Source organism: Nannobrachium achirus (assembly GCF_963921795.1).
Source record: "Nannobrachium achirus genome assembly, chromosome: 2".
Lineage (NCBI taxonomy): Eukaryota > Metazoa > Chordata > Actinopteri > Myctophiformes > Myctophidae > Nannobrachium > Nannobrachium achirus.
Window position 1 is genome coordinate 61,914,394 of NC_137811.1, and position 20,150 is coordinate 61,934,543.

A 20,150-nucleotide genomic window follows, 5' to 3' on the forward strand; every position below is an offset into this window, starting at 1 on the left:
GCTGTTATATAGCAAAAACACGTGGACACACACACACACACACACACACACACACACACACACACACACACACACACACACACACACACACACACACACACAGACACACACACACACACACACACACACACACACACACACACAAACCCGTACCTCTCCAAACTGGCCCTCCCCCAGCTTCTCCTTGAAGACCAGTCTCTGCCGGGGCAGCTCGGGGAGGGGAGGGCAGGCGGCCGAGGAGTCGGCCACGGGGCTGGACGAGGTGGAGGAGCAGGAGGCGGCGGCGGCGGCAGCGGGCACGGCGTACGTGTTGTTTCCGCTCACGCCCTGCAGGCTCACGATGTCGGCCTCGGCGTAGTGCGGCACGCTGGGGGGGGACAGCGAGGGGTAGGGGGGCGCACCGGGGTACGGGGGCGGCTCCTCCTGGTGCGTGAGGGGGAAGCTCTTCTCCAAGTCTCTGTCCACACCGCAGGCTGCACCGTGAGGAAGGGAGGAGAGAGAGAGAGAGGAGTAGGAAGAAGAGATGGAGACGCAGGTGGCCGGGTCGGAGGAAGACATGAGGAAATTGGTGGAGGCGGAGTGGGTGAACAGAGGGAAGGGAGGCGCAGGGTGACGGAGGACATGGGGAGAGAGAGAGAGACAGAGACAGATGGGGAGAAGATTGATGAGGAGAAAGAGAGAGAGAGAGAGGGCGAGATAAAAGGTTAGTTTGACAGACGGGGGAAAGAAATAAACAAATTGAAATAACCAACCATCTGTCTTTCTCTAAAGCTGTCTTGTAAAAGTGAGACTATCACATCTCACCGTCAGACAAAACCGCTGCTGCCGACGGATTTAGTGTTTTAAAACAAAACGGCGGTTACCTGGAGATGGTGAGTGAAGTGAGCTCGTTAAGTGACGGTGAGTGACAGGAGGGGTTGTGGTAAAAGTCATACGCATGCAATAATGAAACTGGTAAGACTACCTGCTATCTTTGCTGCTCCACACTTGACCTTCAAAAGCAGTAGTGCTGCTCGGAATGATTGTTGTCTTGCAGCACTTGGCTGCTAATAAGCAAGTTTTAGCAAGTAGAAGGGCTACACGATTATGGGAAAAACTATAATTATCTTCCTGGATTTTGTGATGTTTGGGGAACAAAGCTAGCCTCTTTCATGTTTTGCATCAAAGTCTGGACTATTTCCAACTAAGCAGACATTCTGACTTCAGAATTCATTGTGGAAATTCAAATCTCCACATTATCATAATCTGCACTATGAATTGTGCAGCTTTTGTAAGTAGGGACTTCTACACAAAAGGGACTTTTACACAAAATCTAAAACCATCTGTTCCTACTCCTATGTTTTCATATTAATTATCCCATTAAAACCGGTTTTCTATTCAACAAGAATTGACACAGTCAATATATAAGCTGGTCAGATGAAAAAAAAAATGTTTTTTGAAAAAAAAAAAAAAATGTTTTTTGAAAAAAAAAAGTTTTGGAAAAAAATGTTTTTTGGAAAAAAAAAGTTTTGAAAAAACTCGGGCGTGCTCAAACAACAGTAATAACTGCGTATTACCTTACTGTACTTTACTGTACTGTATACTGTACCTCACTGTACTGTACTGTACATATTCTGTGTTCTATATCTATGAAGTCTGTGTTCTAGATCTATGAATTTTGTCACTCCCCCCCCCCGTGTATGTGTGTGTGTGTGTGTGTGTGTGTGTGTGTGTGTGTGTGTGTGTGTGTGTGTGTGTGAGACTTTTACTTATAACTGAGTACATCTACAGTGCAGTATTGATACTTTTAAGATACTTTTAAAAAAACAAGTGTAAAACATTTGAGTACTTTTTCCAACAGCTACTTTCCCCCATAGCCTGGAGGACTCCTGCTAAGTTTACAGTTGCCATATAGCCTATTACTCTATAAATCTATCTGTGATGTCTGATTTTACTAAAACTAGCATGCTTATTAGGCAGTAGTGGGAAAAGTACTCGCATTCTTTACTTAAGTATCATACAAGTGGAAGACTTGTATTCAAAATTTACTTGAGTACAAGTATAAAAAGTATTTGTATTGAAATGTACCAAAAGCAGAAAGTACGCATTATGCAGAACTTAATGTAACCAAGGTGTTCAAATAAGTGTATTGATTGTAGGCATTTTCCAAAATCTTGTGGTATTTCACTGCTACATATCGTTCTAAATATATGCTTTCTTGTCATTTAGTACAATGAATGTGTTACCGTGTCTCTAGAAATGTGCTCATTATTTGTGAAGATACTAACTGTAATTCTCAAAGACTCGCATTGGTTCATTCAGCACATCGTTTTTGCTCTGTTTCATTTGATATTAAAATGCAACTCGAATTAATCTACTGTGTGGACACTGATCAGATGACAGGAAGAAGCAGCTCATCAATGAATGTACTTTGTGTTGCTTTTGTAAATTGTGTAGGGTACGATATTTTCATGACTTCACACCAAAGCCCATATCATGGTCATAGAGTTAAATCATTGACAACTTGCATACTCGTTCAGTTCATATGTTAATGCAGATGGTATGCAGATGGTGTGACACATCACCTACTACAGCCTACAACGATGCCCAGGGCAACACTGCATATTGTCTATAAATGGCTCACAGTTTAAATAACGTACGGTTTATTTGGACAATCATCTGTAACAGATGAAGTATAATTAAATACGACGTGATTAACGTTTGTTTGACATCCTCATCACAATTACATTGGATGCATCGCGTTGATTAAAGTGAATGGCTGCTATAGTTTTGCTAGTTTTCATCACCTAATCACCTTCCTTTCATAACCTAATCTCTACGTTTAGAATTGAAAGAAGAAAAATAATGTTAATGTTAGTATGAAGCTAATTATAAAGCTTAAATGGATGATGATGTCAACAATGACTTGTGAAAATCAAAGAATGATAGCCGATCTACAAGCAATCATACAAACATTTTGTACTTTGATGCCAATACTTTTGTACTTTTACTCAAGTATAGACCTCTCTTTTCTTCTGTTTCATTTATCACAAGCAGGCTGGCCACAGGCACCGCCTCAGTGTGAAGGAATGGTGCTCCCTGCTGGACAAAATATGTCATTACAGCAGTACAGATCTGGAGGGCCTGGCCAATGGATCATGAGCTCGGTGACCATGTGACATGGACAGCCAATCGGCAAATAGGTCCCCTAGGTCCCCTGAATGTCTCAGGACAATGTAATCTGTTTAAAGAGCTGGTCCTGCTGACCAGCTAAAAATAGCAGACATACAAGCTCACAGCGCAAGCAAGCATGTACATCTGTTATTTTTGAACATTTTAGAAAACTACTGATTTAGAAGGCATTTTGCAGAATCGGCCTCAGGCCTTAATGGGTTGAGTCGATACTCAATTTCTGGAAAATAAATCACACAAAACAATAATTGTACAGACATTTCATTCTGTGCATCCCTACTAAGTTTAGGAGCCCAGACCCAGGGGTGTCGCACCAAATCCTGGGCCCTTGGTACAAGGATTTACTGCGGGCCCTATGAATGTTCTTCATAGGGAGGGGGTTTAACCCATTTAGAATGGGAACTCATTATTACGCATTATTTTGTGCTTTAACTATTGAAAAATAGCAGATCTACAAGCTCACAGCGCAGCAGCGAGCTTGTAGATCTGCCTTTTTTTTTTATCGTGAAAATCTGTCTTTGAATATTTCAAATCCTTCTATGTTTCTATGTCAGTGGTGCTCAAACCTTTTCACGTGAAGGACCCCCAAAATGATATGTGTTTGGCCACGGACCCCCATCTCAAAATATTTAGTTCCAGGGACCACCCCCCAGAAGCAAAATTTGAGTTACGAATGTTCGCTTAAAAAATACATATATTCAAAGATTTGCACACATTTTCACAACTTTTCAAAAATAGCTAAAGTATAAAATAATTAAGGCCCCCTCCACCTTGGGCCCTAGTAACTCAGTCCCACTTTTCCCCCCGTTGTGACGCCCCTGCCCAGAGCGACTGCGTTGGTTCCCCCAGTCGGAGGTGTCTTACCCTGGGCCACATTGAGGCTCTTTTCCTGAGCGCTGCTGGGGAGGGCCAGAGGCCACGCGCCTTGTCTGTGATCTGACAGGAGCAGGTGATAGGCTGGGTTGTTTAACAGCAAGGCTGGGAGGGTACACACACACACACACAACATACACACGCAACAAAGCATGGACACACAAGGCCCCAGGCATTGTACAGGCACACACAACAGGTGATATGGTTTATACACGCAGCATACAAGGCAGGCGAATAAGGCACAATACCACGCAACATGATGACACGACACAACGCAACGCAACACAATACAACACCACGTGACATTGCATGACACGACGAAACACAAACGAACGCAACACAACATGGAGCGACACAGCGCAACATGGCACGACAACGCAACACAAAGGGACAAAACACGAGACAAGACAAACATAACGCAACATGGCACAACAACACAACAATTCAAATGACAAGAAAACACCAAAAATTATAACATGACCATCATTAGCAAGACAATGTTAGCAATAACAGCATATCCATCTCAGTCCAACAGAGAAAGGGGGGTGGGGTAGTTGCATGAACACATGGACCACAGAACACAACAGAACAGGAGAGCATAGCAAAGGAACAGGCAAGGTTAACACAACAAATCAGGCCAGGAACAAAAAAACATAACAACAAAATCCAATGAATGGAATAATGTGTGAGTGACTTTTGTTATTCCAAATTCTCACAGGCGCCTGGTAAAGACACAGCATGCCCAACCTCTTGCGCCCCCCCCCCCCCCAACATACACCCACTCACCCACACACACGCACACGCACACACACACACACACACACACACACACACACACACACACACACACACACACACACACACACACACACTCCACCTCCCTCTCTCTCTCTTCCTCTTGCCCTCTCCTGGAGAACAATGCGTCTTTTGTGCCCTTTCCAGCTCAGTGCATCTCCCCGGAGACTCAGCTCCTCGCACATTATTTGGTTTCATTTTGCCTAATTGTTTTGGTATTGTGAAAAGCATTCTCTCTCTCTCACACCACCTCTTTCTTCACATGCATGGCACATTCTTTCGTCCTCCCTTCATTATTTCTGCCCCCCCCCCCCCCCCTCAACAACAATAGCCACGACGCAAACACGCAAACAATGCGCGAGTGGAGGAACAGACCGCGGCGGTTACTCTTCTGTACACAGCTTAAGGTTTCTCTCATGACTAAGTCTAAGCGACTGTTAGTTTCTCTCATGACAAGTCAAAGCGACTGTTGATTCTGCGGTGCACACACAGTGACATGTGGAGTGTTTTATCGTAGCTTTGCATGTTGTAGACTGTCACGCTACTGAAAACCATGTGCGATTTCCCACAGCGCTGCTGTGCAAGAACACACGTGACACGACAATACAGTCATCTTAGATACATATACATGTACACACATGTCTGTGGGTACATGTATATGTAAATCCTACTGATGCTATCTGTACATTTTGACGTGGCAGCCAGTAGCATGTAGTAAGTATTACAGTGCAGTGTGTGTGTGTGTGTGTGTGTGTGTGTGTGTGTGTGTGTGTGTGTGTGTGTGTGTGTGTGTGTGTGTGTGTGTGTGTGTGTGTGTGCGTGTGCGTGTGCGTGTGCGTGCGCGTCCTTACCGGTGCTGTCTCGGTGGTCCCGTGGTCGTAGCAGGGCGGTGGGTTCCTGGTATTCGCCCTCTCCTCCCTCCCGCTCGCGGTCGTCAGGGAAGGTGTGGATCCGCTGGTAGCGGCTGGAGTAGCTGTGTGTGTTGTTGATGACCACGTTGTCCGAGGGGACGGACAGATGGACGCGGAGCTCGTCGCTTGACAGACTGCCCTGGGCCTGGCGGGTGAGGGGAAGAGAGTTACTCTATGAGATGTGAAGGCACACATTTGAAATAAATGTTCACCTGAAAGTAAAACGCTAATGAGCGTGCCTTGGTGCAAATATAAAACAAATTGTTTTTCAGTTTTCAATTTTTCAGTGTACATATAAAACAAATTATAGTGAAACAGAGAGGACATAGACTGGTGGGAGAGAAATAGAAGCTTGGACCTGAAAATGTAATGTTATAAAAGCACTGCCTCAATCTGTTTTTCAACTGGGTTGAAATGAGATATCTCAACCAGGCCTGGAATTTCATCATTTTAGGGGCAAGGCCACTTGGCCTTTGGTGTTGTCCATTTTTTGAGGGCACAAAGGCAAAATACCAGGGCAGGAAGGCCATCAAATAAAACATTTCAAATAAAAGATTTTAGTCCATTGAAAGAATGTGTTGAATTTAAGGGTTAGGGATGATAACCTAATCTGCTGTGAAAGAGATAAATGATGATATTTACTATCTGATCCATGCTCAGCCCTGCACCAATCAAGGTCACTGGATTGGTTTAAAGATGGGGACTCGGGGAGTTAAGATTTCAGAATCTCAACAAAAGACACTGGTGTCTACAGTACATGACAAGAAAGAGACACCAGAGTTTACTGTCTACATATTGACAAGAGAGAGACACAGGAGAAAGTGGTACAGTCAGCTTAAGGCCACTGTGGCCTCAGGTTATGCCATTGTTTTGAGGGGCATGAGGCTAAACTAAGGGGCATTTCAGACAAAATTATTATTTTATTGTGAACAGCGCTGAACAGTCCTTTAGTGCAGCTGTGTATGAACTGCAGCACTGAAATACCTATAATGACAGTACAGAATCTCCTCAAGGGTATTTCTACAATGGTTATCAATATCATAACTACATTTCTTTCTCAATACAGAGTGCTCCTTTTAAAATGTCCTTATGATTAGCATAAGCAGTCAGTGTGGATGAAACTGTGAGTGATTTCTTTCATTGCTTTGGTACAAAATTCATTCAATGACGACAGCATTCAAAATTCCGGAATATAATACCTTTCTCACTCAAATTCAACCATGAGCACTACTGAATAAATCATGTATAAAAATGTACGGTATAATGCTATGAGGCCTTGTGCAAGGACCTGCTCAGTAGATGAAGAAGGCCAACGAAGAGCAGAGCAATATTTGTACATATCTGTTAAAATGATAAAACACACAATAAAGCCCAATAGAATATTTCTATATTTTGGCTTAGCTTGGTAATGTCATGTCACTGGTAGGCTGTTTTCTAAACTGTCCACAGCCCTCCTCTGAAACACAGACTGAGTAGACGAAAATGTTATCATTTTATTAACTATGAGCATTAGTGAGAACCATTTATATGAATAAAAAAATAAAATAAAAAATACATCAACTTCAGGTGATTTCCATCTCAGTAGGAGACCTACCAGTATCCTGGTGTTTCCATTGCTTACAATGGTGAACGATGTAACTATGAGGATTTCTTTGATTATCTACAGTATTAAAGGGCACTTTTTAAGCACCTTTGGAATAATGTTATAAAGATGGACCCAGCAAGTAACATTTCTGTTTTGTAATGAAAAGCTGATTTAATAAAATAAGACATAAAGTATACATTTCCTACACTATCAATAATAGAAAACCATCAAAAGAAAGAAATGGGGAAACATAGAGAACCTGTTGTTTGGTGTTTTTAGTTAGTGTCAAAGTGTTGCTGTTGGAGGAAGACTAATGCTGGCATTTTTGGTTGAAAGATTAGATGTTGAGAAATGTTTTCATTGTTTGGGTAGTTTGTTTAGGTGCCAAGCTGCATGTTGCTACAGAGGACAGTGTGAAGAAGAGTTATGAAAAAATGATGAGAATGTGTCTGGGTGGCTCAGGGGTAAAGTTCCTGTCCGTCACTGTGGAGACTGGGGGGTTCGATTCTCCTACGGTGCCTCCAGCTTGGCCGGGTGCTCCAACGAACACAATTGGCTGTGTTCGCGGATGTGAAGCCAGCAGGATCTCTGGCGCTGCACTAGAGACTCATATATTTTCACCTATGACTTTTCAATTGTATGTTTTATTTAATATATTTCATACATGTGTTCCAATTGCTGTGCAGCACTCCTGTTTTGAAAAGTGCTATCCAAATAAAGTTGTTGTTATCATTAGATATTGGTCGGAGTGCCTGTTCAGCAGGGAGAGGAACTGGCCTTCCGATGAAACTCCTCACTGTGAGATAAAAAGAAGTGGCTGGCAACGCCATAAGTATCAGAGGATACATGTGGTTGTCTACGCCCTATCCCAGAACAAACAGTAGGGGTCAGCACTGATGGGCTAGGCCCTAGCTGCTAGGGACTATGGAGTAGGGACTATACAATATACATTGGGAGAATAGGCAATTACTAAATACTTAAATAAGGTGAGAAAAAGTGAAACAAAAACGATGCAAACTTAGGTGCTAAGAAATGCTTGCAACCTATTGTAAACAACAACAAACTGTCTTTGACGTATACAGTACGTATACAGTCATCTGTATACTATAGTAAATAGAAAGGTTTTCTGGGCTCCCCAGATACCAGAAATAATGGCAAGCCCGGCTAGGCTTGCTTTATGTAAAACTACAGAGCACTTGGAACACATTCTCAGACTCACGTTGCTAAAAGTACCTGTTGTGTCATTTTCAAGTGAATACCACCAGACAGTGCTCAAAGCACAGGGCGGTTCTGATGCCTGAGCACCTGAAAGCTGCTGTTTGAAGCAGGCCGTTATCTCACCAGCTGTCTGGCTCTTGTCTTTGTTTGGCTCTGCCGTCCTCAGCAAGCATCGGTTGATTCTATTGACGAAGGCTAAATACCAGTTCTATGAGTCAGCACCCTATACAGTACTATATGCATGGACAATAATACATGCTGCTGCTAGGTATGGGTGCTTGACCTTCAAGTAGACACATGCGCGCACACACACACACGTGCGCGCGCGTGTACACACATACACACACACGCACACACCCACCCCTCTGGATTCTCACCTTGCCTAGTATTTTTTTCCAGTACTGCCTCCATAGAATGACAGCTATAACAGCCAGAAGCAGTAGGATAATCCCCACCAGGCAGCCAATCAGAATGGCGGTGTTGCTGCTGTCATCCTTGGCTACTGGAAGTCCTGCCCTTGGTGTCACGGCAGCAAAGTTTGGCCCTGGAGAATGTAAGAAGATAAATAAAAAGGAACAATGCAGGTATCGTTACTGCTTTGCATGAAAAAAGGGAATTGTGTGAATGAGCTGTGTTTGTGCCCATTCACTATGGGCCCTATTTTCGTCCATACCTAAACTTCTTTGCCATTTAAAAAAATACTTCAAATAGCCGATCTACAAGCTCACAACGTGTTGATGTAGATAGGCTAGTTAAACTGTTTTAAAACGTTTTTCAATAAGTTTAGGGATAACGGGTAAGGCATGGATGAAAATATAGCTCATGTCTCTTACCCTTGAACTATTTGTAACTGGCGGTTTGCTGGTGAGCCAAAAACCGACACACATTCAACGGTCATGCTTGTTCTAACTCGCTCTGCTTTGGAGAGTCAGCTAAAATGATGGTAAAAATGTCAATCCAACTCAGTGAATGTTCCTACATGTACATGGGTTTGTGCCAGGATGCATTCAAGGTTCAAGGATCTTTATTGTTACATCTTGTCTATAGGTAGATAAGAGTACATTTATTTTGGTCTAGTTCCTGAGACATTGTAGCAGCAATAATAATAATAATCATCATCATCATCAACATATATACAACAAGGAAAAAACAAATAAACTAATAATCAAAGAATAGCAGCATTATCAGGACAGTTTGTCTGTAGGTCAGCGCTTAAAGGAGTAGTTCACCCCCAAAATGACCTTTTTTCAATTGATTAGTCACGCCATGGAGACTAGAGTTCAATAATATTTTTAGTTTGTCGCATTCCTAAGACAAAATATGATAACAATAAATGTACCCCACCCATCTGGAATCAATGGGGGTAAATTTACTGGAATCAAATTTTTGTCTTAGGAATGTGACAAAAACCAAAAAATATTATTGAACTTTACTCTCCATGGCATGAGTAATCAATAGAAAAAAAGACATTTTGGGGTTGAACTACTCCTTTAAGGTGCTTGAAGGTGCAGTGCTCAAGGTTCCTACTCCTATACTCCAGTATGTCTGTGTGTACGTGTGCAAGAATCACTCTGACAGAGAGTCCAGGATCCAGCTGCACAGGCCGGGGTTGAGTCCTAGGTTTCTTAGCTTGGTGTTGAGTCTGGAGCTCGGTGTGGAACTGTGCTTTTGAACGATGAGCTGTAATCTATAAACAGCATTCTCACGTAGGAGCTCCTCTCCTCCAGGTGGGAGAGGACAGCGTGACGTGCCGTGTTGTGTCTATGGCGTGTGTTAACGTGCCATCGCGTCTGAGTGCATTGGCAGCACCACGGTCTGCATGGTGACAAAGTCCCCATGCCACACCCAGATAGCTTCATCAGGCTTAGCGCGTGTCTGATGTGGGATTGTGTGTGAAAGCACGCATCCAGTATGCATGGTTCATACCACGGCGTCTCTCCCAAAGCCCCTGCACTGCTGGGAACAGAATGTGCACGCAGTGTAATTCTGTGCCTCTCAGCAGCCCTTGGAGCGAGTCCGATTTGTATTATTAATTTGGCGACTGTTGTTATTTCTCCCCATGTGAAGGTCAAATGTACCGTTTCATTAGAATGAGGGATGAAAGGGGTCCCTTGCTATAGTTTGGCATAAACTTAAGACCATAAACATAACTCGTAAAAGAAAACCCAAGTCTAACTGGACTAATGCTGGTAGGGTTGTAATATAAAGCTTAGTTAATAGGACCCCTGCACAAGGACATCAACACACGCATGCATGCTTGTGTATGTGCATACACACGCACATGTATAACACACACCCATTCATTTAGTCATGAATAGGCACATGTACTTACACACACAGCTATGCATGTGCATACCCGAGCACAAATACACGCGCGCGCTCGCGCACACACACACACACACACACACACACACACACACACACACACACACACACACACACACACACACACACACACACACACACACACACACACACACACACACACACACACACACACACAGTGTCTCTCAGCCAAGACTGCATGAGGGAGGTTGAAAAAACCCCAAACACAGCCGGTCAACCACAGCCTGTAAGAAAGAGGAAGATCCAAAGCTCTGTTCGCCACCACACAGAGACATTTTAGAGTTGTGTTATTGTCTGGATGTGTCAAACGGAGCCTGGGTTCCTAAGAAACATGCAGCGCGGGGAGACCACAGGAAGCCCAGCTGTTATTGTACATAAATATAACATGCTACAGCAAAGTGTTAGCAGGGAAGGGTTTGTTTCCCCCGTTATGTCTGTATATCTTTAAACCCCAGCGGGACGGAGAAGGAGTGCCAGACGCCCTCCTCCCCCCTCCCCTCCCCTCCCCTTCCACCTCCTGCTCCTATAAACCTCCCTAGTCTCCGCTGAACAGTGGGGCGCTTTTGTTTTAAGATGCTGGATGAAGGCCAAAGTGGATGTTCTGCACCGCAACCCATCTCCCTTGTCCCTCTCAATTCCCCCGCTCTCTCTCTCTTTTTCTTTCTTTCCTCCTTTTTTTCTCTCTCACCTGAAAGCGTGCCGTTAGCCGGGGGGTCCGGGGTCATGGGGCTGGAAGTGGGGGGGTCTGGAGGAGGAGGAGGAGCAGCGAGCGATGTAAAAAAGGAGGGGAGAAGATGGAGTGGATGAGAAGAGAACTGAATGATGAGGAGGAGGACTCAAGAGGAGGGTGTGGAGGAATGGAGTGAATAGCATGAGTCTATCTAAATGCATATATTAATAGGCAAACATTTTTGTGCAAACAATGGTTAATTGGCCAGTAGCAAAGCACTTTGCCTTTAGCATTTTGACCTAATGGTTAGAATGCATATGCCTAAAATTGTTTATTACAAATGATTAAGGCAGCATTAGCATAACACCTTACTGTTGCTACAGTAACTAAATGGCTGTATCCCTCACAACCTACCAACCATGGAATTATCATAAAATGTAATATCACAATTATGGGAATAATAATACAAAATAAATGTAACGGTGTAAATGGCTGTTTTTACTCTATATACAGTATAGCGTCCAAGTCGTTCTGTGCTCTTCTGCTATTGTGTTATTCAGGTTGCAACAGTATTATCACACAGTTCAAGTGATAAAGTGAGGGTATTTATGTAGGGAGAGAGTTGTCACAAAAGGAGCCACATCTGTCACATTACATCTGCGATGTGAATAGGCTGTATAACGCTGCAATGAGAGACTGCTTCACACTAATCACGGGTTGAAACTTCATGACCTTTAATATTCTGCCAATATCACCTTGTCCTTTCCGCACAATGAGTGCCCTGAGATAAGCATCCTGCAGTGAACGTAGGTAAAGATTGATGGAGTGAAGGCTGGCTGGAAGCCCAGAGGATTTGGTAGCGTGTGACAAGAGTGTGTGCGACGTGTGCGTGTGCGTGTGTGTGTGTGTGTGTGTGTGTGTGTGTGTGTGTGTCTGCGTGCGTGTGTGTGTGTGTGTGTGTGTCTGCGTGCGTGTGTGTGTGCGCGTGTGTGCGTGTGCCGCTTCTTTGGTACTGGTGGCTGCCTTTGCACTGAGCTGAGACATCGTTCCCACAATCCTATTACTCAGGAGAGGAGATATACAAAGAAAGAATGATGGATAGAGCTTTGTGCGTGTCATTTCACGGTTAACAGCAAAGGACTGAGGATAAGAAGAGGAAGAGGAGCTGGAGCAGATTAGAACTCACCGTAGGGGCCGGCGGTGCTGTTGGAGGAGTTGTCGCTTGGCGAGGGGCCGGAAGACAAGGTGGGCAGGACGGGGGGGAGAGGATGTGCCGGGGAGGTGGTGGGGAGAGCTGGAGCAGCAGGATGAGGAATATGAGGAGGGGTGTCGGTCACTCCCTCTCCAAACGGCTCTGAGAAAGATAGAATGAGAGAGAGTGAAAAGAAAGAGAGGGAGAGAGAGAGAAAGAGAGAGAGGGGGGGGGGGGAAGGTGACAGAATGGGATTCAAAGAGAGAGAGAGAGAGAAACAGTTAAAGATCATATGAATATGCCTCATCATAACCAAATATCAACATGGCAGTCACCCACAGAGTAGTCTCGCGTAGCCAGACAACTATTCCACAATCTCCGAATGATATAGAGAGTCTGGAACTACACCTACAAGAACTATTTGATGCCGGTACGAATTACTCTGCCAGGCTAGTTTCTCCTATATGGTTTTTAGCTTACTTCTGGCACTAAGCACTTTGTCGCACTAGGCACTCTGTTGCGCCAAGCACTTTGTTCTTGTTGTGTTTTGTTCGCCCTGTACTGTTCTGTTCTTGTTATTGTTAGTCTTGTTTTGTTTCTTGTTTTATGTGAGGACAACGGATGAAATTTAGCTCTAAGCTAACTCCGGCTGGTTTACACTGAGATTTTTGTATGTTTGTATTTATTATGCAACATGTCAATGTCAATGTGTCCATTAACTGGTACTGTCCTGTCCAAATAAATAAATAAAGTAAAGTAAAGTAAAGCTCTTGAACGGCGAGTAATGGAAGCTGGCATTTCCGTTCATGAAAATACATTTTAAAATGTCATTTCTGCTAAGCAGCAAGCTATGTATGCTTAGGTGATTTTTATTTATATTAGGATAAATGTGTGCAATGTTAAAACGAAACAGAAGTGGGGACAAGGCCACGCGAGACTACCCACAGAGTAGATAGAAGATGATGAGCAACACATCCTCAGGTTAAAAACGATATTGACACCAATCAAAACAACATTGAAAACATAATCTCTTGCCTCGGCTGTTCTGGTCTGGCGGGGATAATTAGTATTAACAAATTGATTATTTTTTGGAGGCGCCAATAGCCAAGTGGTTGAGGTATGTGCCACATAGTGTAGGCTCTATATGGTTCCTCAGTAGGTTCCATTCTCGGGCCTGTCAGACCTTTGCTGCGAGTCGTTCCAGGACTCTCTCTCTCCTGCCCCCCTTTTGCCCTTCCTCTTCTCTAACTACAGTGTCTATTTCTAGGTAGCACCTACAGTAGGTAAAAGGCTCCTTGTTTCAGTCAACCACAGAGTGAAACCTCAGGCCACATTCTGAAACCCAAACATCTCCCTCCTCCACAGTTCCTCCTCCTCCACCACCTCCTCCGTTCACCCTACCAGAGAAGAAGTTGATCTCGCTGATGAGGAGCCAGCGGTCGGCAAAGAAGAACTTGCAGAGGAGGATCTTGGCGGGGCGGCCCCCCAGCGGCAGGGAGATGGGCCTTGACGACGGGTCCTTGAGGTCCCCCAGGGGGACGACCAGCGTGAGCGGAGGAGACGACCATGGCTGCAGGAGCTCTGGCTTGAACTGGCACTCCACCTTGCTGAAAACACGCACGCCCTGCGTGTGCCGGTTGTTGCTGTGCACCTGGAGAGTAAGAGGAGGGGGGAAAGGCCAGACGTGGTCAGGGGCAAGTTGGGTCTTTAGTATAGAGGTTGGTGCCAATAATGAATAACATTGACAGAGATTTGTGCCTGTCTGTAGAACTAAAACATTTTTTTTTCTTAATAATGTTCTTTATTTGTTATTCTAATTATTTCTTTGCACATATATACCTTGAATTAAAGTTTTGTATGAGATGTGCTATACAAATAAACTTGCTCTGTCTAAATACCAAATACCGCTGCTGCAAACAGATACAGTAACGTTGGAAATTTTGCTTCAAAAGTTTGCTTCAAATAGCCGGTTCACCTTATCTTCTGACTTCAAACAAACCACTTCAGGTTGACGTTAGAAGCTCAGACCACCTTTCCCAGGCAGGCCAATAGTTTGATCTGCAACCACATTTGGCTGGGCTGTACTCACCTTCTTCTCTAACCTAACCAAACTAGAAAGGTAAATGCCCCAGGGTTCAGTTCAAGCACACCAAGCCAGGCAGGTGTGTTACGTCTGATAAGAGTCCACATTGATCATCTGCCACAACATAGAGGCAGAAGTGATGGAAAAACAGCAACACTGCCTGTTGTAATTCACGGCTACACTCCTGTTGTAGCTCAAAACACTAAGCGTAGTGACATAGCATGCACAAGGAAATGACTGAGACAGCTTGCATAATAACAAACATAATTATTATTATTATTATTATTATGGCCAGCTTCTAGACAACTTCCATATGCTCAGTACTGCTAAATTCACTCCAGCAACGATATTCTACTCTTAATTTCTGAGAGTATGGCGAGGTTCAATGCATTGTCTATGGTGAGATAACAACAGCAACAGGCGGAGGCAGCAGAAAGCGGAGAGCCGGGAGAGGCAAAGTTTGAGAAAAGCTAAACTTTTCCGCTACTGTTGTGCAGCGAGAGGGCAGCAGCAGCCAAACCAGAAGCGCGCTGTGGTCTGAAATAGCTGTGGACTAGAAGTACACAGTCAACACCACTTGAGAAGACGCTAAACAGACAATACTGTATGGAAGTACCGAATATTGATTACAAATTTCTTTACACTAGGAGTTGTAGATGTTAAAGCAAATAACAAGGCTTATTTCTTGCCTAAAATCTATAGATTGTCTAGAACAATCGTTCTAGACGTTCTCAAACTTGGGGTCGGGACTCCAAATTATTTTGTGGGGTCCCCAGATGATTAGCTTAAAGTGTGTGGTATCTGGTATCTGCACATTTCTAAAGTGACAATTTAAGGACTTTCAAGACCGTTTTAATACCAAACTGGCCAAACTGTCAAATATTAAGTAAGCAAGAGGCGAACATTGTGAAAATAGACGATCTACATGCTCACAACGCCTCGCAATGCGAGGCGTTGTGAGCATGTAGATCTGCTATTTTCACAATATTCATCTGTGGATCCGAGTCACATTAAATGTAATACCTACAATTCTAAGTGCTTGTCAGGGTGGGGGTCCCCAGTTCATATATGTTTATAATTATTTGGGGGGTCACGGCCTAAAAAGGTTTGAGAACCCCTGGTCTAGAAACAAGCTGCCAGAGCAGAGGGGAGCACTGAGTGTCTGTTACTTCTCCTCCCTGCCTGTGAGCTCTCCTGCCGGGCACAGCTACTGGCTTTGAGACATCCGAAACAGCAGAGCCCATGGCGGGACCACAACTTCCTTATTTATGTGGGTGTCACTCGGACATGCCTATTTAGCGGAAAATGTTAGTGGTAGAAATCGCTGCCACGGCTGGTGTGAAGACTGTGAATGCAGCGTTAGGGTTGAGCTCAAAGGCCTTTCGCAAACCATGTGGGGAAACCTTTATTTGACAGTGTGTTTGCTTGTAATGTACAGGAGAGTCAGGGAGGGATTCAATTAATATGTCAAATGAATAACACTTTCTCATCCTGTTGCTTGTAATTGCTTTGGGCATGACTGTGAGCTGGGCAGTACTACAAATGAGGAGGATTTGCATGGAAGAGGGGGAGGCAGCAAAGGGAGAGGAGAGGAGAGGAGAGGAGAGGAGAGGAGAGGAGAGGAGAGGAGAGGAGAGGAGAGGAGAGGAGAGGAGAGGAGAGGAGAGGAGAGGAGAGATAATTTCTGTTTATAAAAGCAGGGTACGACTGCGAGAGAGAGAGAGCGAGCATCCCATAAAAGTCCTTGTAATATATGAGGCATCGGTGTGACTATACACAATGAGAGGAGGAAGAAGGTGGGCGGAAGGAGGGAAGAGAGAGGGAATGGGGGAGGAAGATGAATGGCTTATGTAACAGCCATTGGAGCATCCGCATTTATCAGGAGGTGGAGATTGACAAAAGGCAGTCCTGATTAAACAAACAGCGGAACTTGCGCCTCATTAAATTCCTCCTTATATACACTGTATCTTCCTGTCTTTCAGTGCCGAGCATTTAGAGACTGCAAAGCTTAGCAGGAGACGCTAAAAATAGCCACTGAGCTACAGTGCATACAACTCAACCACCATGTATTCATCGGTTTGCTTGTTCTACACTTAGTCGCTGCCGTTTCCTGAGCAAAGAACAAAGACACAATAAAGTTGAGTTGTTGCAGCCTAGTACCCAGCATCCATTTGTACTGCCATTTACTGTATATCTTGTGAGGTTGCTACAGTGTGTACCGCAAGTGAAGTGCACATATTATACCATCAGTGCAAAGTAATATAAATAAAGTGATTTACTCTATGTGTGCGTGTGTGTGTGTGTGTGTGTGTGTGTGTGTGTGTGTGTGTGTGTGTGTGTGTGTGTGTGTGTGTGTGTGTGTGTGTGTTGTTGCAGGGAGATAGAGCCTAAACGTAAACGGAGAGAGGTGCAGACAACCAGATGGAGCACATGGTGGTGAGCAAAGCAAAAGGTCAAAATGAGAGCCATGAGAGGCAGAAGGAGATGGCTGGAACTGGTAGAATTAGTAGCCATGTTTGCTCACTCCGCTGCAGGGGAACAACTATAAATGAAAGAGACAGGAGGTGGACGGGGAAAAAGGGCGGGTGGAATAATAATGATAGTGGTGGGTGGTATAGAGGTAACAGTTACATTTCTAGGGCTGCAGGTATAGAAAATAGCTTACCTACAAGTTAACTTTTGTGCGACACAATCATAAGACGAAGCATAAAAAAGGGCATTCCTTTACGAAGAAGAACAAAATATGAAATATGGACACCTAGGATTTGCTGGGCTATAGGCATACATGTGAGTGATAGAGGGAGAAGAGGGAGATTATCGCACTGCTAACATTGGTAGTCGTAGTCGAGTGTTTGCGATAACTTTGGATGAGATACACTTTCTTTGTGATTGAATTCCCTTCATCAGGGTGCTGTGTTTGTTTGTTCTTGCCCTATAAGTGTACTACTGATAAACGGCTGTGCCAATAACTTCATTCCGGGAAACGGTGCAAGTGGATAAGTCTTCATCCTGCACCAAGAAGCATTTCTGCCTTCCATAATCCCATCTCTGCATTGATTAGACTGCGCCATCCATTTATTTGACTTGTTCGGTGTTCCTTTCTGCTATATTCTCTTTCCCTAGCCAATTCTCTTCTAGCTCTCAATGTTGAGAGCTTGCGCAAAGGAATTTCACCCAATATTTTTTTACAACTCTTACAAGTTCATTCTGAATCAGATTCTGTTTGATCGAGCCCGTCTCTAAAGAATGTACAGCCATCATCTTCTCTACAACTTCACCAGATGTGTCTTTTCTTTGCTGTCTATTTTGTACTCTTTACTCTGTTTTCACTTTGTTAATAAACTTTAATTCAACCATCATTCAAAATACCCTCTTGGGTCCTTCCTTGTGTTGCGGCTTACGAGCCTGTTGTAACACTAGGGTTTAAATAGCAGTGAGGGCCGGTTGTGTTGTGTGCTGTAAAGGCTCCACTGTCATTAAGCTGACAATAGCTGCAGGACCAGGCTCACTAACACAAGCCACATGTGGACTAGCATGCACACACAAAGACGGCTAAATTCACACATGCATGTATGCACGCACACATGCACACATGCACACATGTACAGTATGCACGATCATACATGCATGCGCGCATAAAATATGTATGTACATAAACATGCACTTACATACATTTAAAACACACACGACACAGAGAGAACAGCTGTGCCAGATGTTGGAGGTTGACATAATAACCAATCTATTTGACAGGAGATACAGGCGAGAGGAGATAGTGTAAGCCTGTGTGTGTGTGTGTGTGTGTGTGTGTGTGTGTGTGTGTGTGTGTGTGTGTGTGTGTGTGTGTGTGTGTGTGTGTGTGTGTGTGTGTGTGTGTGTGTGTGTGTGTGTGTGTGGAGGGCAGTAAGGGAGGGGCTGGGGGTTCTTTAATAAGTGTGCAGAGCCTGGGTAACCCACTACTCCTTCAGGGAGTACACAATGACCTGCACACCGCTGGAACACAGCAGAACATTGCACTGCAACAGCTTCAGTTTATTCAACCACAAATCCATCTGACCTCCACAATGACTTTCCAGCACTTGGACACACTTTTGTCTCCTGTGTGCGAATGCACCAAACAGCACTGAACAAACAGTGTAACAATTGCAAAGGAAAGGCTGCACAGGCAGATTAGCACAGTTTGTATCCAGAATAGTGTCGCCGTCGGACAGAAAACATGTATGTCCTCAAAAAGCTTACTTATGAGGAATTTGAAAAAAGAATGTGTGTTCCAAACGGTCTAATGTAGTTATTTAGTCACTCTTGTTATCACCTTTAAACCTTTCTTAACTACATTCATCCTGATATCCTTATTTCTGGCATGCAATTAAAACGAAAAGTTTTGAAAAGAAGAAAAGACCGATCTACAAGCTCACAAAGCGAGATTGTCTATCTGGTAGATTGGCTATTTTTTGCACAAAACTGTCATACGCCAAAATAACAAATATGAAAAAAAAAACATAAAAATATTAAATATGGAGATACAAGTTTTCTGCCTGACAGAGACAATATAATATACAGCAGTGTTGTTCCGGGAACTGTACCCTAGTACTCTCCCTTTCTGTGCCTTGGCTTTCCTACTAATCCGTCTTAAGTGACAATGAGGAGAAATGTACTAAGAGGAGTGGACTGTTCACGTGTCTTTAAGAGACAGACTGTGGAAACAAAATTAATCATATTATCTCACTCAGGAACCTGTGAGGAAGAACCAGCGGGAGCGAGAAGGACAGACTGTGAACACTTATGTTTCTAAGCAAACCCAGCATGACTCTGATCACTATGGCGGACTACAATTATCATCAAGGGTAATTAACATGAGGTCCTTATCTTGATGAATAGGTCTACAAACATCTGTAATAACTAGGTCCAATTATCGTAGGCAGTTTAAATAATGTGTCTCCTGTAAAATAAATCTCACCAGAATCACAAACACAATTCATGAGAAGTGTAAGCCTTTGACTGCCAGGGGGTTAAAAGGATCTACGTTCCCACTTGGGAGAGAGATTAGGACGTGAATGAAGGAACAATATCAACAGCCAATAGAGCGACTGCAATTATCAAGCAATAGCAGTTATTATAGGCTATTCTAGCAATTCAAAAAGCTCTCCGACCAATCATAACTGATTACAGTCGTTACCGAAGGAAGATTAAAATGGGTCCCCTGAGGAAGAAGCAACACACACAGTCTAACAGGTACACACTGGATTTGTTACTATACTAAATTCAAGTCTTTTGAGTGACAAGAGCTCAAAGGTCAGGTTTCTCCTTGG

The 20,150-nt window shown here is 43.8% G+C and overlaps 1 protein-coding gene across 4 annotated transcripts in view; it reads right to left on the reverse strand.

The window, feature by feature from the left end:
• ddr1 (discoidin domain receptor tyrosine kinase 1) overlaps positions 1–20,150 on the reverse strand; it is an 80,647-nt gene that overhangs the window by 7,325 nt on the left and 53,172 nt on the right. For 2 of the 4 annotated variants that reach the window (XM_080738899.1, XM_080738896.1), the window contains exons 9-15: positions 14,163–14,412; positions 12,756–12,923; positions 11,588–11,644; positions 8,931–9,097; positions 5,691–5,895; positions 4,036–4,149; positions 154–473 (exon numbers count right to left, since the gene is read on the reverse strand). In XM_080738899.1, coding sequence (XP_080595025.1) covers positions 154–473; positions 4,036–4,149; positions 5,691–5,895; positions 8,931–9,097; positions 11,588–11,644; positions 12,756–12,923; positions 14,163–14,412 — 1,281 coding nt within the window. The remainder of the gene's footprint in view (positions 1–153; positions 474–4,035; positions 4,150–5,690; positions 5,896–8,930; positions 9,098–11,587; positions 11,645–12,755; positions 12,924–14,162; positions 14,413–20,150) is intronic. The other 2 variants (XM_080738897.1, XM_080738898.1) reach the window with 2 other exon arrangements.